Below are 18,267 nucleotides of genomic sequence, written 5' to 3' on the forward strand. Positions count from 1 at the left end.
TAAAAACCAGTATCATCTGAGGGAAAAACCAGTCAGAAGAGAATTTTCTAAACAGATATTAAATTTATTTTGAAATCTGTAGTGAAAGGAATACCTGACAAATCCTATACTCCCATCAGCTTATTACTTTATAAACCATGCTTTTTTGGTGACTTGACACAGTTAAGGTATTCAGTGTTCTCAATATCTACTAACCAAAACAGTCCTTAAAGGGGAGTTGGATATAGGTTTATTGCTTATATTGGCATATAATGAATATGATTTGGCAATATCCAACATGAGTTGGTTTATAAATACGAATTTGGATATGAAATAACTGTAGCAAGATGTTTGCAACAGGTGATTTGGAAGGTTTCTCCAAATAAATATCTGACAAATGTTCTACTGATCTTGGGATTTTATTGAAACTTTTAGGTAATGGGAGCAACTGATGGCACAGTACTAAAACAGGCTAATAGCAAATCAGAAATCGAAGCACCTCAATAAAGAAATATGTCAAAACTAGGGATGCAGAGAAAAACTGTGGAATACCTGAATTACAATTTTGCCGCATTAAAATTACACTGTAATGTAAAAAGAAAAGCACCAACTTAACATGAGTGAAGGCAATATTCTTATTCACAAAGATAAGGAGACATTCAAGAAGTCCATAAAAACCTGGAAAGGTTCATAAGGCACATTCTATTCGATATTTATATAAAAAAATGAAAGCTACATTCTCCAATACTATATAAACATTTCTCATTTTAGATCTGTAATGCTGTAAGAGTTGCTAGTTTACAGAACATCTACTGGAGATGGAGACAAAATAAAAACATGTAAAAGGGGCATGTACATATTTTATAACAAAAAATATATAGAAATGGTGTACATCTTTGAAACATTATATACCTTATTCTGTTTGGGTCAAAGATTCAAACAGACTGAACATTGATTTTCCCAACTTAAAGCTTTCTTAGGGAAATACAGTTTGGCATTTCTTACCACTGTAGGAACTGGCTACAGTTCTTACTTGGAAATTCCTAAACCTGTCTTCATGTATTCATAGACAACATAACTAATGCTCACAGCAGGAATAACCTTCATAAAGTTTGGGAGAATCCCCCTGTAGAGTCCAAAAAACCCTTCCTTGGTAACAATTTTCTTAGTTAAGCTGACCATGGACAGCTGTTCTGATCCTTCCAAGGAAGCTGAAAGAAAACATTCAAGATTTGGATCAAAACTTGAAGAGATTCTGAATTAACATTTTAGTTTTAAACATAAATCTTTTAAATGGGATTTACCAATGTAGCTTTCTTTTGTATGTTGTGTGTTTTACTTTACTCAAGTGATTCCTAATGTTAAGATATATTAATTTAGCAAGGACATGGTTATTTCTTAAATGAACAAAATGACAGAATTCACAAAAATGGAGAGATGAAACTTCAGACATTGCGTCCTTGCCAACCTGGCATTCGAACATTTTAATTTACTACTGTGCAAACGTACCTTGTGCTTGCATCCGAGTTCTAATGAGAGCAAGAGGGTAACTAGCTATTTGTCCACAGGTGCTAGAAATGGTCCCACAACCAAGCAGAACAAGTATACCGGGGTTCGGAGAGTCCGTAGCATAGTGCGATAACCAGGCGTTCTTCAAACTCTGAAAAGAGAGAATGGTAAAGTGTATTAGCTATGATGATATTCATTTTTCTCATTCATTTTAGACAACTTAATGTTTTTACAACTCTATTATATGGCCCAAATCTTCATCTATAACGTACACCATGTCAAACATGAAAGCAATGGTTGAAAGAATAATAAGGGCATGTTACCCAGATTTGTTTCAGCTTTGTGAGTCAGTGTACACCTCTAATATATTGATGGAAGAAGATCACAATATACAAACCTCATAAATGGCCAGGTCAATCCCTGCATAAGGGATGATTCCCAGAATGTTAGGGACGTAGCCTTTGTAGAAGGCTTTCACACCTTCACGCTTTAGAATCTTCTTGGCACAATCAAACATTCCAGAGTACTGACCAGTCTTCCTTAAGGTCAGCCTGGTCTTCATCACCTGTGGTAATTAAAAAGATAAATGAACACTATAAAAAGAGACCAATTATCCCCAGACCTCAAGACTTTAAGGGCTTCAAGGATTTTATCAATATTGCTTGCCATATCTCTGCCTGTTAAAGACTTTCCACAATTTTGCTTTTGAATACTTAGAAAGGTACACTACATGAAAATAAAACATTGTCCTTTCTGAACCATAGACTTAGATTATAAATAAGAGAACAGAACAGACTAGAAAGCTGAGAGCTGCTGTTCAGAGTTTGCTTACCTCCATGGGATAGATGATGGTCTGTGCCGTAGCTCCAGCAAGGGATCCTGCCATAAACCTCTCATGGGTCCGAACCTTTCCCCCCTCTGAAGAAATTATTTTTTTATACTATCACAGAAGAGAGGACACAGTAAGGACAGAATACAACAAACAGCCTAGAATCCAAAACAGCGGAAATGCATATCAAAGTTTGGCTACAACTGTTGTGTCAAATGTGGTTCTTGTGGTTCGTGTTATAAGAGGTTTTTCGAAAAATCGCGTTTTACATCTTTGGAGATTTGCGTCTTAAAAGTTTATCCATTCATGAATTTGTACATACTGTAATATGACAAAAAAATTATATTTGTATAAGAAAATATTCCTGTGCAAAGTCAAGGAAGCTTAGTGAATAACAAATCATTGACCAATAAGTAGTACTTGTATAGAGCCACAGAGCCAAAGTGTATTACAATGAGGGATTATGGTTGGGGCATAAAACCATCTGTTAGGCAAAGAATGTGGTCCATATTCCAGTCTGAGTTCAACACCCCCAACATCAAAAAACGTTGTGCACTAGATATGTTAAAGGTTAACTCTAGGTCTGTAATCAAGCTACTATTAACTGCCAAATTAACAACTTCTGGATTCTTTCAGGTTGTCCCAACACACATGCAATTTAGTGCAGTCATAATAGGAGTCTTTGTGAGCTTCACCCAGAACAGGTCCCGTCATCATTTAGCTACCACGGATAAAAGTTTTCTTTGTACTAAGGATGAAAAACACAAGCGGCATTACGTTTAGGTATCTACAAGTAATACAATTTAAAAACTGACTTCAATTATTTCTTTGACAAAAAGGATTTTAAGATTAAGTAGCACACCTTTTTCCCAGTCTTCAAGAAACATTCAGTTTAATAAGGATTTTCAAAATTAACTGAAATGCTCAGACCAGATATGGAAAGTCTTTTCAGAAGTTTGCCAATGTCCATACCTGCTCATATGCCATGAACTTTATAGCCGTCTCTGGTGCAATCTTTATAACATTGACTCCATTTCCTCGCCATAGTGACAACACTCCGCCTTCTTTCAGCATTTGTTTGAAGCCACTGACGAGGCCTATTTTGTTGGTCTTAGATGAATGCACCTAAAATGCAAGTAAAATATAAGTAAATTCACCTTTAACTACAACAAAGATTCACATTATACATACAGAATTGTATTTCTATGGGTTTTTTCTCTGTTTATTTTCAGAGCTCTGTTTTGTATAATTATTATAGAATTTATATAAAAGGCGACTGTATAAAATTACAGGGTTGTCCTCTCACAATACTAACACCATTCATCACCCCTGCCCTGAGCTTTATCTGTGAGCTAGCATGTGCATGTCAGGATGGGGAATTAAAGCTCTCATGGTATTTAAAAGCATGGAAGGTGAACACTCTTGTTTAATTTAAAAGTGCTATATTTAAGAATTTTTGCAACTTCTCCTAAGCAGCCTGGCCCGCATTTGCAAGGTTGTATGTTTGATTTAATTAGCTTCTTAGATTTGGGTCAGAATTGAGTGAGCTTTAACCCTTACCTAAGCTCAAAAAGTGAGTTGGTGATCAACCACATTTCTGACCTAATTTTTAATGTCCCTCTAGTGCACACTAAATGTGTACACATGATATTCACTATTAGACACTTAATCCAGAGTAAAAGTGTAACTATATTTAACAATCTTGTGCAAATAGAAATGGACACTTATGAAAGACACAGCAAAAAGGTCCCTTCAGTACATCACATTTACAGTGTAAAAAAACCACTGACAAAGCACACTCAAATTAAAGATCTCAGGAAGTCTTCACAGGTCAGTCACTCAACAACCAACCAGATGTTCTTTACCTGCATGAAAACTTTAATTCTGTCAAGAGGGGCAGTGCCAGTCCGAGAGACAGCTCCAGCCATTGCTCCTGCTGAAAGCTGTTTCCACCACATGCCTGTTGTCTTCTCCTCCTCTGTAAATTCATCAGGGATTGTAAGACTGTCTCCAATATCTAAAACCTAACCGACAAGATGCAAAAACATAAAACAGTGTTCTATTTTAATATGAAATGCTTCAACAATACATTACAACTAATTCCAATTCACAGAGCAGTGCATGTTAATTCAAAAGTGAAAGTTTCAACAACTACACAATCTTGCATCTATGAAGTTAAGTAAAAACCTGGGGATAAATATAGAAGATACCTCTTCTCAGGCCTTCAAACAATGATAAAAGACTATGCAGGTTTCATTAAGATTAAGAATGGGAAAAATAACATTTTATGCTACTATTTTAAAAAAAGGTCAGGGTGAATTTGACTTCGGATTATACCAATACTGACTGACATAATTAAATAAATTATAGATAATCAGAACACTTCCTCACTTTGAATACATTTATAAACAATGATTAAGCTTGCAAACTACAGTCTGATTGCTGAACATTTTATTGCCAGTATCATCTACCACAGATGGTTGTAATGTTCAAAAGTTGCTTTAAAACCTTTGATTTGTTTGTACTCCATTAAATATTCTTTCAACCTAACCTACAGAAAGTACTTATCTTAGTTACCTCTGTGATGCCTACTTAAAATAAATACTCGACAGACAAGCAGATTAATTTTGTGTTATTGATGTCAGCTTCTGAAACCTACCACTTCATAGATAGATATTTCCATCATCCTCAAAAGTCAATGAATAACCACTCTCCTTTCTGAAGCTACAAAACTGCCATCCTGATCCCTGAAATAAACACCCAGTGGCTTCTCTCAAAACAGAACTGTGCCACTGTGGTCTTTCCACATCACAAGTACCCCTCTTCACCTGAGCCCAGAGTACAGACCATCTTTTTAAAGCCTAATCCCTTCGAGAAAATTGTAGATTTGTTTAGATTATATAGGTTTATCTTTGCAAGACCCACTGTCTTCAAGTCACAGAAAACTACATGAATATTGAATAGTTGTAATAAAATATTATTTTCTTACATACAAAATGTAGCTATTTCAGCCAGTGGAGTATACTTACAGTATTCTCTTCTTCAAGGATATAAAAAAAACATTATACAGTCTGCTTTGGTATGCTTTCATCATAAAGCCTTCCAAAAGAGCATGTGGTCAGGTCTAAAGTGCCTTAAGGAGAAAAATCTGGTAGCCATGCTAATTTACAGTAATTATGTAATCAATGCAAGAGCAGAAAAAGAACCAATTTAATGGTAACAAACAGCTCAAGTAGGCGACTGTTAAAAATCATAACACTGATGAGGGTTATTTTTAATGGTGTCATTTAACTTTGCAAGACCGTTTTCAGAGACCTTCTATAATCATTCACATTCAATTCATTATCTTAGCAGTACTGCAATGCTTTATTAGAAGCTTGATCCCCTACTTCTCTTTAACAGTTATTAATGGAATGCCAAGTAGCTTAGCGAACCACTGCCACATTTCAGACCTTCTCTTACACTTTATCACATAAAGGTTAAAGTGTGTAATTCAATTCATTCATGTCACTATAGCTTATCTTCCAGAGTGTAATTAGTAGAGATTTAAACAGAATTGGAACCACTTCATTAACTTTCCTGACCAATGCGTTAACATTCACATTTTTTTCTCACAGATGACAGAAAAAAATTGGTTCCTAAAAAAAAAACACATTTTCTCTCATCGAAGCAAACTGTTTCTACAGGAAATTATCTGCAGCAGGATGCACAGCTGCATGAAACATGAGTTAACAGATGTCTCAAATGACTCTAGTTGAGTAAGTTGCCCCCAGTGGAATGTTCCTGGCAGAAAAGTACTCTGAATCATGGGTCCCACACCTTGCTGTGTGAAACCTACCAGGCAGTCTGATAATAACATTAATAATTGCTTACACTTATATAGCGCTTTTCTGGACACTCCACTCAAAGCGCTTTACAGGTAATGGGGACCAATGTGCAACATCCATGCTGCGACGGCAGCCATAGTGCGCCAGAATGCTCAACACACATCAGCTATCAGCTGGGAGGAGAACAGAGTCATTAAGCCAATTCATAGATGGGGATTATTAGGAGGCCAAGACTGGTAAGGGCCAATGGGAAATTTGGCCAGGACACCGGGGTTACACCCCTACTCTTTTTGAAAAACGCCCTGGGATTTTTAATGACCACATAGAGTCAGGACCTCGGTTTTACGCGTCAACCGAAGGATGGCGCCTTTTTACGGTATAGTGATCCCGTCACTATACTGGGGCATTAGGACCCACATAGACCGCAGGGTGAGCGCCCACTGCTGGCCTCACTAACACCTCTTCCAGCAGCAACCCTAGTTTTCCAGCTTCAGTGGGGTGCCAGTTGTGAGTTGCAGGGTGATACAGCTGCTGAGAAAAAAGTTCTCTTAAGTTCCCTGAAGGCCTACTCCCTACAGACTCACCGAGGAGTGCTTCCAGTAACGGATGATCTCCTGGATGTTAGTGGCAGGATTGAGGAGAAAGTGCTCACGCCATTCATTCCAGTCTACCGTCATGGTCCCATCAGCATCAATGCTAGAAATAAAAGACATTAAATAAGTAAATAACACTAGTACAGCCAGAAAGCTTGGTATATATTCACAGCTCCTGCTCTTCTCCCCTCTCCTGCTCATCTTCCTTTTCAGATAAAAATGCACAATGACCAAACAGACTAAAGCGTGGGATTAAATTCTTCTTCTTCTCTGGCTTGCAATTACTATATGTTGCTAGCATGACAGCAACCGAATATCTTTAAAAGATAAGACAAAAACAATTACAAATTTAAGGCAAGACAAACTGGAGGGTTTTTTTTTTGCACTTTAATTATGTTATTGTATTACTGCAATGTAAGCCCTTCAAATATCTTCCTCAGTTCTTATTTCAAATCCTAGCTCTTGCTGATGTAGGATCAGTGATAATTCCCTTTCCATTTATTTTGGGCTTCTCATCCACACTGCTCATTCACAACATCAGTCCTACTGAACATTTTGACTTATTTTTCATCTTAATCAGAATGGAATTTTTACCCTCTCCCATTACCCTCTCCTGCTTCAATTGACCTTGAATACACTGAAAGCATAAGGAAGTTTCTAAACAAGAGGCCACTTGACCTATCAAGCCTTTCGATATTTAGTAGCTAACTGATCCTAGGATCTCATCAAGCCATTTCTTTAAAGAGAGCAGGATATCGACTTTAACTACATAGCTAAGTAGCTTGTTCCGTATTTCCACAACCCTTTGAGCAAAAAGTGCCTCCTCTTCTTGGACAGGTTGACTAGCTTTTCTAGTTAATCTCTTTTAATTAGATTACATTAAATGGATTAAACAGTAAGTGGTCACTGATAACAGAAACCCAAAATAACAAACTATCTTTTTTAAAGTACAGTATTATCGCACTGTGACAGATTCAGAAACAATGGATAAAATCTGTGGAGGCCTACTGCATGGCTAGCCTCCTGACCACCCAGTGAAAATGGACTCCAATTCTCCATTTCAGGCTATTGTCTAGATGCGTCTCAATTTATTTTGTATGTAGGTGTAAGGAGTTTATATCTAACCCTGGCTTCTAAGGGTGGTGAGACAAGGAAGTGAGCTAATTTGAGTGTAATTCAGAAAACAGAATTTTGTAAAGAAGCTGGATGTGCAATGTGTATGGTATAAAGAAACTGATATACCGTAAAAAAGCAATCATAAACTAGTGCAATTCTTATTAAAATTCAATGTCAGGTGCAATGAGTGGATCAATGTGTTTTTAGTTAATAATAATAATTGTATTACTACAATATTGTTTTACTTCCCCTTATTAACAAGTTAAATCAAGGTGTTGCTATATTTTAACAGAATATATTTAAGACTGTGCACTAAAACACAGCACATACAGCAGAAAACACTATTTTAAAATAAATCAATATAAGCCCAAATATGAATTATCTACAATTCAATTGACAAGAATTCTGACCTTCATCTTAAGTATCCTTAATTCATGTCCTGAATGTGTGCCTATTGCGCACAGTATAAAATAAAAACAAATGTAAAGCACTTTCTCTTTCACATGCCCAAAGGCACATGCTTTCCTTTTTATCATCTGTACTGCAGAAGAACTTTTCTGCAGTAGTACGTTTCTTATAAACAGTCTCCACCCAATAAAGTTGATAAAACATCGTAAAAGATGAAAAGCCAAATTCCTGGTGTAATTGAAAATAAGAAACAGAAGCAGTCATGTACGCCTTTACTGTAATAAAAACTGAAGCACAATGCTCTCTTAAAAGTTGTTTTTTAATCTCCTTTAAGGAATAATGCTTCATAAATAAAGAACACCTGAAGAAGGCTCCACGGCCGAAGTGTTGCGTTTTCTTTCTTCTCTTTTCAGCATGGAATAAACCTATTACTTGTTCCTTTGCAGGCTACCCACCTGAACTAAATTAAATAAAGCTTTCTTTACATAAATATTAAAAAATGTAATTTAACATTTTATATGACAAGAACCAACATCCCTAATCTGCATGTACATTTAAATAATCTAAGGATGCATATGTGACATAGCTCAATACATTTTTCTTTTGTTTTAATTCACTCTGCAAGGATCCCAGTCTCATGTGTCCATGTGATCCTGACAATAGACCCAGGACAGCAGGATCCCAGCCTCTGATGTTGCAGAGATGTTGCTCAGAGTTCTTGTTTTTCACTCCACCCTGCCCATGTGGTCTACAGTAGCTGTACAACACCGTTAATGGTTGTACTGCATAATTCTATAAAGCGGTAAACTGTCATAACGGGAGCTACAGCAAAAAAATAATTTGACTGATTATTTTGTAAGCAGGATCTCTAAAGCAAGGCCTCTTTCAATACTAAACCAAAATAAAAGAACCTCATCCTAGTCATAACTTATATTTCAATGTCTTTATAAAGTATCGCTATCAACACAGTATACAATGATATTCATCACAATTAATGAAGTTGCTTTTATTTCAGATTATTGTTATTCACAAGTACCATATTTTATGTGGGCCATGAGTTTGCTTAATGAAGATATTTCATTATTACAGATGTTGAATACCCCAGGAATTCAATCTCTTTGATAACCCTGCCATCAGGGGTCTATTTTTCTTTCATTATATCCTTTTGAAGAAAACAAATGTGGCAGCCCATGTAGAAAGGCGTCTTTTAGTCATTCAATTCAGTTATTTATAAAAATAAACTGAATTGAATTTAGTTATACCAATGGGATTTTACAGCATGGTTAATAAAATACACAAGTACTATAAACCACTACACTGTGTGGGTGTGCAAACCTCTGAAGAATCTTTTTGGCCTCCTCTGCACTTATGTCCATTCCAAGGTCTTCAAGAGCCTGCTTGATCTCAGAGGCATCAATACATCCTAGAAAAAAAAAAGTATTTCCCTTAGCATTGTCATTGTTCAACTAAAATTTCTTGATATCAAAATTCAGCTAGACAAAACACCAGCAAACTAAATACTTCAATTAAGAATGATTCCACTCTGTCCTTTCATCAGTAATATGAAACCAATTTGTTCCCATCTAACAGTCACATTGTGATTTCTATAGCTCTACTAAAGGAAAGCATAATCCTTGATTTTAATTTTCCAAAAACCCTCCTTACTGCTATTACTAAAGCAAATAGGCATATTCAATACATGAATGCAAGTTAAAAACATTTTGTATACAGGAAAAAGAGTTCCTGCAGGAGATTAGACATTATCTGCCACAGAATTAAATCACAGTCTAAAGTGCAAGGTCTGGAATTATTCAACATACAAAGACAAGCGATTTAAATGCTAACAGTAATTATTTGATCAAAGTACGTTTTGTAACACTTCTATCTACCGCAAACTGGAAATAAATACTAAGATTTAAAATCCATACATGTATAAATGAACCGTATATTTACACAATATAATCAGCTGTTTAATCATACAGTATACTTTCATTATCCTTGAAAGAAACATACCATCTTTGTTTTTGTCTAAGCTTTTGAAAGTCAGTCGCAATTTCTTTTCATGTTCTACGAGATATCTGGAGAACTCCTTCAAATCCAGCCCCCCATCCTTGTTTCTGTCTCCAGATGAAACTATTTTCTAAAACGAGAATGAAAACAAAAGACAATGAACAGCATTAGGTACTGTATCTGTATCCACTATACTCATCCAAATACAAAGATCAGTTAAAACAATGGGGATGTTACAACAGACTTTAAAGTAAGCAAAAGAAAATTAAACATGACAGAAAAGAAAAACATACAAATCTTCACACATTTCTGTTCTGCCTAAAGTTTCATTTTTTAAGCAAATAAATATTTAATTTTAATATTTAATATTTAAATAGTACATATTTCCACGTTATTTCACCCAAGCAGGGAGTCACAGATTTGAAAGCTATGATTTCAAAATTGGAAAAGAAGACTGTGGTATGTTTTCCACATTTCTTGTCTTTGTAAACAGTTCATTTTTATACAAAAAGTGTGGAAATGGAATTACTGATTTTCTGCTTTGGTTTTCTGAAGAGAAGTGGTGCTTTGTTAAAGGGTTATAAGGATCCAAAGCAATGCTGTACCTTTAGGAAGTTAGCTAATGAGGTGCATACTGTGCCACCTACTGGTTGGATTCCAAGTGTAGGTACATATTATAAACTCAGTAATTTTCTCATGAAAAAATGACAATACAGCATATTATAATTAAGATGGAAAGGCAAACATTTCACAAAAAGGCAGAACAATTTTAATTAGGTTTTACCATAAAATACACTATTCACTTTTCACAATATTTTCACCCAAAGAAAGCCATATAATGATAGCACAACACCCTGTAAACATACCCTATTTAAATGTATCTTCTAATATGAAATAAACCATACATTTAGTATTTGTGTACAATTTGCAAGAACACAACAGTATTCACTTACTTGAATCCAATGCAATAAAAAGTGTATAACAATATTCCTATTCCGTGCTATTTTAATGCAAAATGGATTTTAATGGTCATATCAGTGAAAAGTATTAAATTTTAATTACTTAAATTAGGTACAAGGAACATCTGTTATGCAATTGAGAATGAACATGACAGTGTTCACTGTAAAGATGGAAAAAGGTCAAATACACTACAGCAGTGGTTCTCAAACTGTGGTACGCGTACCGGCAGTGGTACGTGGAGTGCCGCCAAGTGGTACGCCAAATGACCCTGGAACTGTGTCGTGTGCGCTGAAAAATCATATTTCATATTTTGTATTTTAATACGTGTCGAATACGCAGCCTACGTACTACGATACAGTGCGCGCTAACACTTCAGTGGACACAAGAGATACTCTGTAATTCTATACCACTCTATAGGAATGCGTGCTACGGATGCAAGTGACCAATTGTATTTAAAAAAAGCTACTGTATCTCCAGCAAATAGGGAGAAAGGAGAATGTGCGTGATTTTGGAACTATGCTAACATTCTAAACACAGGAATGCATAGAAATGCGTGTTACGAACGCAGGTAATCTTGTGAGCACACGAAAGCGTGATAACAGAAAAATATTTAAGAACTGTTCTAATTTGAGAAAAATACACCGAGCGTCTCTGTGTTTCGCTCCCATGCACATGAAAGAAAAACTTTAAATAAATACGGAAATAAAAACGGAAACGCGGAAAAATGCAAGCTTGCGTATTGCTAAAGCAGGTAAGCTACACTATTTTTGAAGAACCTTATTTACCGTTGGCAAAAGAGCTGCCACGTATTATGTGTAGAGAAAAAGCTGCTAAACAGCTCGACCTGCTGCCCCCCTCCCCCTGAAAGACACAGTCATTCATAGAATTATTGAAATGAAGGATTATATCAAAAGTACACTGATAGAGCGCGTTAAGATGAGCAGATGTTTTTCACTGCAATTAGATGAGTCTGTAGTCGATTTGGCCAATTTGCTCGTTTACGTTAGATACGAGTTTGAGGGCATGTCCCATGAGGACTTTCTGTTCTTTAAACCACTACCAACAGGAACTACAGGAGAGCACATATTTCAGCTTCTGAATGAATTTATCGAAGAGAATGGCCTCGACTGGATAAAATGCGTCTGAGTGTGTACAGACGGTGCTAGAGCAATGACAAGCCGACATAACGGTGTAGTTGCACGAATTAGAGAGGTTGCTCCAGAAATTAATGTACGCATTACAACATCCACCGCGAGACCTTTGCCGTCAAGAAAATGCCTGACGATTTAATATCTGTTAGACACAGTTGTGAATTGTATCAAGGCTCGAAAAATTAATTCACATCTGCTTTGCTCAACTAAACAGACTCACCTCTCTCACTGAAATGGTGCTTTTTTATTAGTTGTTGTTAATGTTTTTTTCTCTGTAAAACACCTTGAGAAGCCACCTTTAAAGGCGCTACATCAAATAAAGTTTATTATTATAATATTTATTATATGTATGTGTGAGTGTGTGTGCACGTGCGCTCATGTTGGTCATTGAGAATTTCTGGGGTTCCTATGAGATGATGACTTGTAGGTGGTACCTGGATGCTTTGGTTGGATTAGGGGTGGTACTTGGTCCAAAAAGTTTGAGAACCACTGCACTACAGTAAACTGAACTCTTACCTATTAAAGGGGGTCAAGAAGTCAGGCTAAGAAATTGTTACCTCCACTGCAACAAGCAGCCTATGTCTAAAACCTAAGGAATGTTTATGGTTTGCTCCATGTTTGAACAAGAGGAGTGTCTTATTCCTGGCCTCACCTAAGCACTAATAACTTGCTCAGCCAGTCTGAACCCTCTGAGGAAGATTATAAGAAAGCCTTATCGCAGTAGATAATAAACAAATGAGCAAACCACACACAAGCCTTTGGTCCTAAATATCTATGTTTTCAGGCACCCTCAATAATTTTAATGAATCAGCAAGCAGTTATACTGAGTGTCAAAGAATTATCACTTATAAATACAGAAAATTCAATTATCAGGAAAACTATAGTATTTTTGCAGCATGTGCACAGACTTCCTTTTGGTCATGACATATTGTACAAGTACATTCTTTATGTTAATGATCATTAATTATCAACAGAGGGTCTACTGTAAAAGTCACAGGCCAGTAGCATGTGAGCCCCCCATTTGAAGCAATACATCTGTGATGTACAGTTGATGCTCTCTTGTGGGACTCCTATTGCTCTCGCAGAGCCTGGGCAAGTGAGCTCCCAGGCCTACAAGCCCTAGACTCCACACATTGTTCCAACACATGCCACAGATGTTCCACGAGGATCATGCCTGGCACACAGAAACTCTATGGCCCAACTGTCAATTTCTGCAGCCTGCACAAGACCCAACATTACATAAACAGCACGAGGATATGGTTTGTGTTGCTGGAATGTTGTCATGTAAAGGGAGGATTGGTCCTGGTGAGACCCCAGGACCGGATTAATATGGTGCTGTGCAGTCCAGTTGCCATAAGTCACTTGCTGCAGCCTGGCATTTCCAATACTGTGGAACTGTCACTGAGAATACTGATCTTGGCGTGGTGTTGTGACTCATGGTCTCCCAGTTCATGGCCTATCATTAAAGGAATGTGTTTGGCATTAACACTATGCCAGGATAGAAACTGCTGGCTGTGAACACCATATGGACTTAATGTAGCTTACAATGTATTGATGCAAACATGCACTGTTCTCTTAATAAGTGGGGCATATTGATTCCTTTCCATGATCTTCTTCCTTGATTTTAACCAGGCTTGACATTAAAAGCGTTACATCATCCCATCCCTATGTCCATTCAACTGTCTCACCAATCAGGTACGTTAGTGCATAAGCAGTCAGGATCACTGAAGTGTTTCATGGTCTGTCATGAATAATGAATGAATCAATATATTGCCAAAACTGGAATATCCAAAATTCATACCCTTTATTTTTCTAAGAAAAAAACATGCATAAGTAAAATTATTTTAAAAGTGACTAATATTAAGTGATTAACTGTAAATCATGCTCCCTAACGGTAAAAAGAGCAATCTGCAATCTGGTTTTGTCATTTCACCACTTTTTAAATGGTAAAATCTACCACCTACCATTTGCTTCCTTTAGATTTATGATTTTTTAAGACTTTGGCTCACCAGTACAATATCTATCACTGGATAGGACTTTTACCATTTATTACCTGACACATGGTTTACTAAGGCGTTTGGGTTAAAGAATAAGATGTCCCATATAAGAAATTTTAAGAAGAAAAAATCAATAAAGGACTTACAGGAAACAACCAAAAACTAATTATTTAAGCATACCTAAAAGAACAAGCATGTGGCTTCCTGAATTTCTCTAACTATGCCTCTTAATAGTTTGTGTGGGTGTGGACTTAGCATACATTATGCATAGAATGCACTGTTTTTTTTTGCAGCAATCCTTTTATCTGAGTATGCTTCTGTATTGAATCTTACTACAGCAAAATCCCATTCTCCACCACAGGGAACAAATCCAGTATTCTATTTCTCTCATCTCTAGTCGTTCAGTCTTCAATTTTAATTATCAAATTTTATTCATGTTTTGTTTATATTTGACTATACATACACAAGATGCAGACATATATATTTTTTTTGCCGTCCATACTGGAAACTATTTTTATATGAAACAAGGCACTATACATTGCTTTACTAGATTTTTAGTGGTTATGGCGTTTCAGATGGGTGGAACTTACACATTTACAAAAGAGGAAGCACGTTGTATTAAAAAAAAAGAGAAATGTAACCGACAATCCCATTAAAGGTTCATTTAAAGTTCGGTTATAAAAAAGCGTGCATTAAATCAAAAAGATAACTTTTAATGAAAGCTATGCACCAAAGTATATAATCTGCATGTCGCTCTTGACAATTAACCACAGCAACACCTTTTACATTTTACTCAACAAATATTAGCTTTGGAACATAAGCTCTCCTCTCTCAAACAATGCGCAACACAAATTTAAAAACAATATATGAGAACAGTAAAAAATATTTTGCAAATGCAGTCCTTGTAGGTGGATTACCTGTGCAGCACCTTTCCCCAGAGTCATGCCCATTGCCTCTAGGCCCTCTTTCAGCTCCGAAACATCTACTTTTCCATCTTTATTGGTGTCCAGCTTCTTAAAGAGTTCTTCGTATTTCTTTTTGCTCTCCGCATCAAAGCAACGTGAGTCAGTGAAAACCAGTCTTCTTACAGCCTGATACATTTTTGCCGCTACCAAAAATAAAACAACAGAAAAGGGCCTGTATTTGAGGGTTTTGTTACGCTATACAAATATATAGGGAAAAACTTGCAATAGCAGAGCTAGTTCGTATTTAGCTAGAGCATTACCCGGGAAGCTTTTACTTCCTTTATCTTCTGCCTACCTATTAACCGAGACTCACAGAAACAAGAAACGTCACTTTTCCATAAGGTCAATCGAATTTGGCTGACTAACGTTTTTATGAAGGGACAAGAATCGCCGGATCCTCCAGAATCAAACGTAGAGGAAAAATGGGAGTCTTCTTGGCAGCTCTGCAGCTATGGAGAAGTGCATTTTTTTAAAATCTACGCCACACCCTACACGGATGAGTCTGCTAGTATACTTTCTGTTTGTTTAAGATCACAGTAATTATCCGAATTCTTATTCAGATTGTATTTTTCAATTATGTATGCTACCAAAATAGATTTATAACATTTAAAGGAAAGTAAAAAACAATCGCCGTTGCCTGTAACCGTAAACAACAGTAAAGCAACCTTTTTTGAAACACAGGGTGTCACATTTCTGTTGGTCTGATGGGCTGTTTTCTCCAGGGTACTTACAACTGGAGAAAACACTAAAATGGCTACGAAAGAATGTAACATGTATTTTAATACTGTACTATTTGCTGCTGGTATTCTCCTCACTCTTAAAGATACGCATATCTTTAATGCTAGCCCTGTGCTAATCATTGAACAACCCCAATTAATGAAAACTACGTTTATGACTAATGATAAATTCGTGGCAAGTGGGGTAATTTCGTTAAACTGCAATTACACTACATGGAATTACAGTGTTACATTTTTATTTAAATTGTGTGTTTATCGTATTTTTAGGGACGCTTATGTAAAGGAAGGCAATAACACAATCACCAGGGCTATTATGGGCAATTAAATATTCTTTGGAGACATGAGTATAATAACAACAAAGATCAGCAATCTGAATCGTCTATAGTTGTGGTATCCAAAGAAAAGGCTCCTGGAATCTTACATTTGAGACATCTTAAAAAAGGAAGTATTGAAACAAAGCTCCGTAAAATTCAGCTGTGTTTAGCTCGATTATTTTTGCCACAAAACGTGATGGTGATACTTCAACACCATGTGGTATTCATTCAGAAATGTCTCGTTCTAACCTTTGAGTAATATTCAGTTCCTTTTTTGTCTCTTCCTGAGCTCCATGAGTCGCTATGAGTCAGGCTGAGCAGAGAAACAGCTGAACAGTCAAGTTTGTTGGCCTTTACTCACAGTGACCCCATGGGACCCAAAACTCTATTTATAATATCTTGATCACATTATATTATTAACCTAATATTACAATTACAGTTTCCACAATGATTTTCTTTATACGGGTATAAATTGCATCTATTCTTTGCATGAGATGCTAAGCAAACCTTTTACTAGAGAAATTAAATCCAAGTGAATTTGTGACCGAAAAACTGTTGATCTTAAACGACACTACAAACCCTACACACCAGTGCTATAGTGGTATAGTATACGCAAGACAATCACACCTGTATGTAACTGATAGCATGCGTAGGTGTTCAGCACAATTCCAGATTCCTCATGTCATTTTCAGAAAAACATGAAGTGTGGTACATATGACGCTAGGGGGCAGCACAACACTTATCTGGATGAGAGACCTCCTGGGAAGCTACGGTGGCTTCTGGAAGTGGTGTTAGTGGGACTAGTTGGGGGCACCCACTCTGCGATCTGTGTGGGTCCTCATGCCCCAGTATAGTGGCAGGGACACAATACTGTAGTGGGCACTGTCTTTCAGATGAGACATTAAATCGAGGTCTTTCAGACTCTCAGTGGTCATTAAAGATCCCCGGCATTTCTCGATAAGAGTAGGGAGTGTCCAGGCCAAATTCCCCCCCTCTGCCTTTAACGTGGCCCCCAGATTGTCCCCATGTATGATTGGCTTGCACTTGCCATGCGATTGTCTAGATCCCGTCCATGGTGTACCCTGCATTGCACTCGTTGCTTGCCGAGTAAGCTCCGGCTTCCGCGACACCGTATGGTATAAAGTGGGTTGGCAAATGTCAGGACATAATAATAATAATAATAATAATAATAATAATCAACATCACCATAGATGAAGAATTTATTAGCCCTAGGCTTTTTTATGATGGTGATTACTGAATCCAATTTGAAATGATTTCTTAACTAGCAGCTATATCACCCTGCAACTCACAATTGGCAACCCACTGAAACTAAGCAGGTGTGAGCTTGGCCACTGCCAGGATGGGAGACCTCCTGGCAACGCTAAGGTTGCTGCTGGAAGAGGTGTTAGTGGGACCAGTAGGAAGCCCTCGCCCTGTGGTTTATGGGTCTTAATGCCCCAGTATAGTGATGGGGACACTATACTGTAAAAAAGCGCTGTCCTCTGGTTGACACGTAAAACCAAGGTCCTGACTCTCTGTGGTCATTAAAAATCCCAGGGTGTTTCTCAAAAAGAGTAGGGGTGTTACCCCCGCATCCTGGGCAAATTTCCCATTGTCCTTTAACACTTTAACTTATATAGATAGATACTTTATTGATCCCGTGAGGGAAATTGCAGTGCAACAGCAGCTTAATACACACAACACAGCCACAGTGTAACGAATTATATAATAATAGTACAATACATACAATACAAGAGTTACTCACAGTCCGGACACACAAAGAACAAACTAGAACAGAACAGTACACAGAAAAATCGTATCACACATATGAATATAGATATAGATGTAAATATAGATATAATGTATTGCACA

General features: G+C 36.9%; 1 protein-coding gene across 2 annotated transcripts; it reads right to left on the minus strand.

Moving 5' to 3' along the window:
• Positions 1-43: 43 nt before the first annotated feature.
• On the minus strand, positions 44-15,857 carry slc25a24 (solute carrier family 25 member 24). 2 transcript variants are annotated; one of them, XM_088598381.1, is made up of 11 exons: positions 15,711-15,857; positions 15,297-15,487; positions 10,275-10,401; positions 9,597-9,684; positions 6,729-6,840; positions 4,183-4,341; positions 3,290-3,442; positions 2,321-2,428; positions 1,886-2,053; positions 1,489-1,639; positions 44-1,190 (listed from the first exon to the last, which is right to left on the minus strand). In XM_088598381.1, exons 2-11 carry the CDS (start codon positions 15,477-15,479, stop codon positions 1,009-1,011), a joined length of 1,431 nt encoding a protein of 476 aa, XP_088454507.1. In that variant the 5' UTR covers positions 15,480-15,487; positions 15,711-15,857; the 3' UTR covers positions 44-1,008. The 2 variants fall into 2 exon arrangements, with proteins under 2 accessions (XP_088454507.1, XP_088454506.1); XM_088598380.1 differs by having other exon boundaries at positions 15,640-15,795.
• Between the last annotated feature and the right edge of the window lie 2,410 nt (positions 15,858-18,267).

This window comes from Lepisosteus platostomus, chromosome 11 (genome assembly GCF_059453375.1).
Source record: "Lepisosteus platostomus isolate fLepPlt1 chromosome 11, fLepPlt1.hap1, whole genome shotgun sequence".
NCBI lineage: Eukaryota > Metazoa > Chordata > Actinopteri > Semionotiformes > Lepisosteidae > Lepisosteus > Lepisosteus platostomus.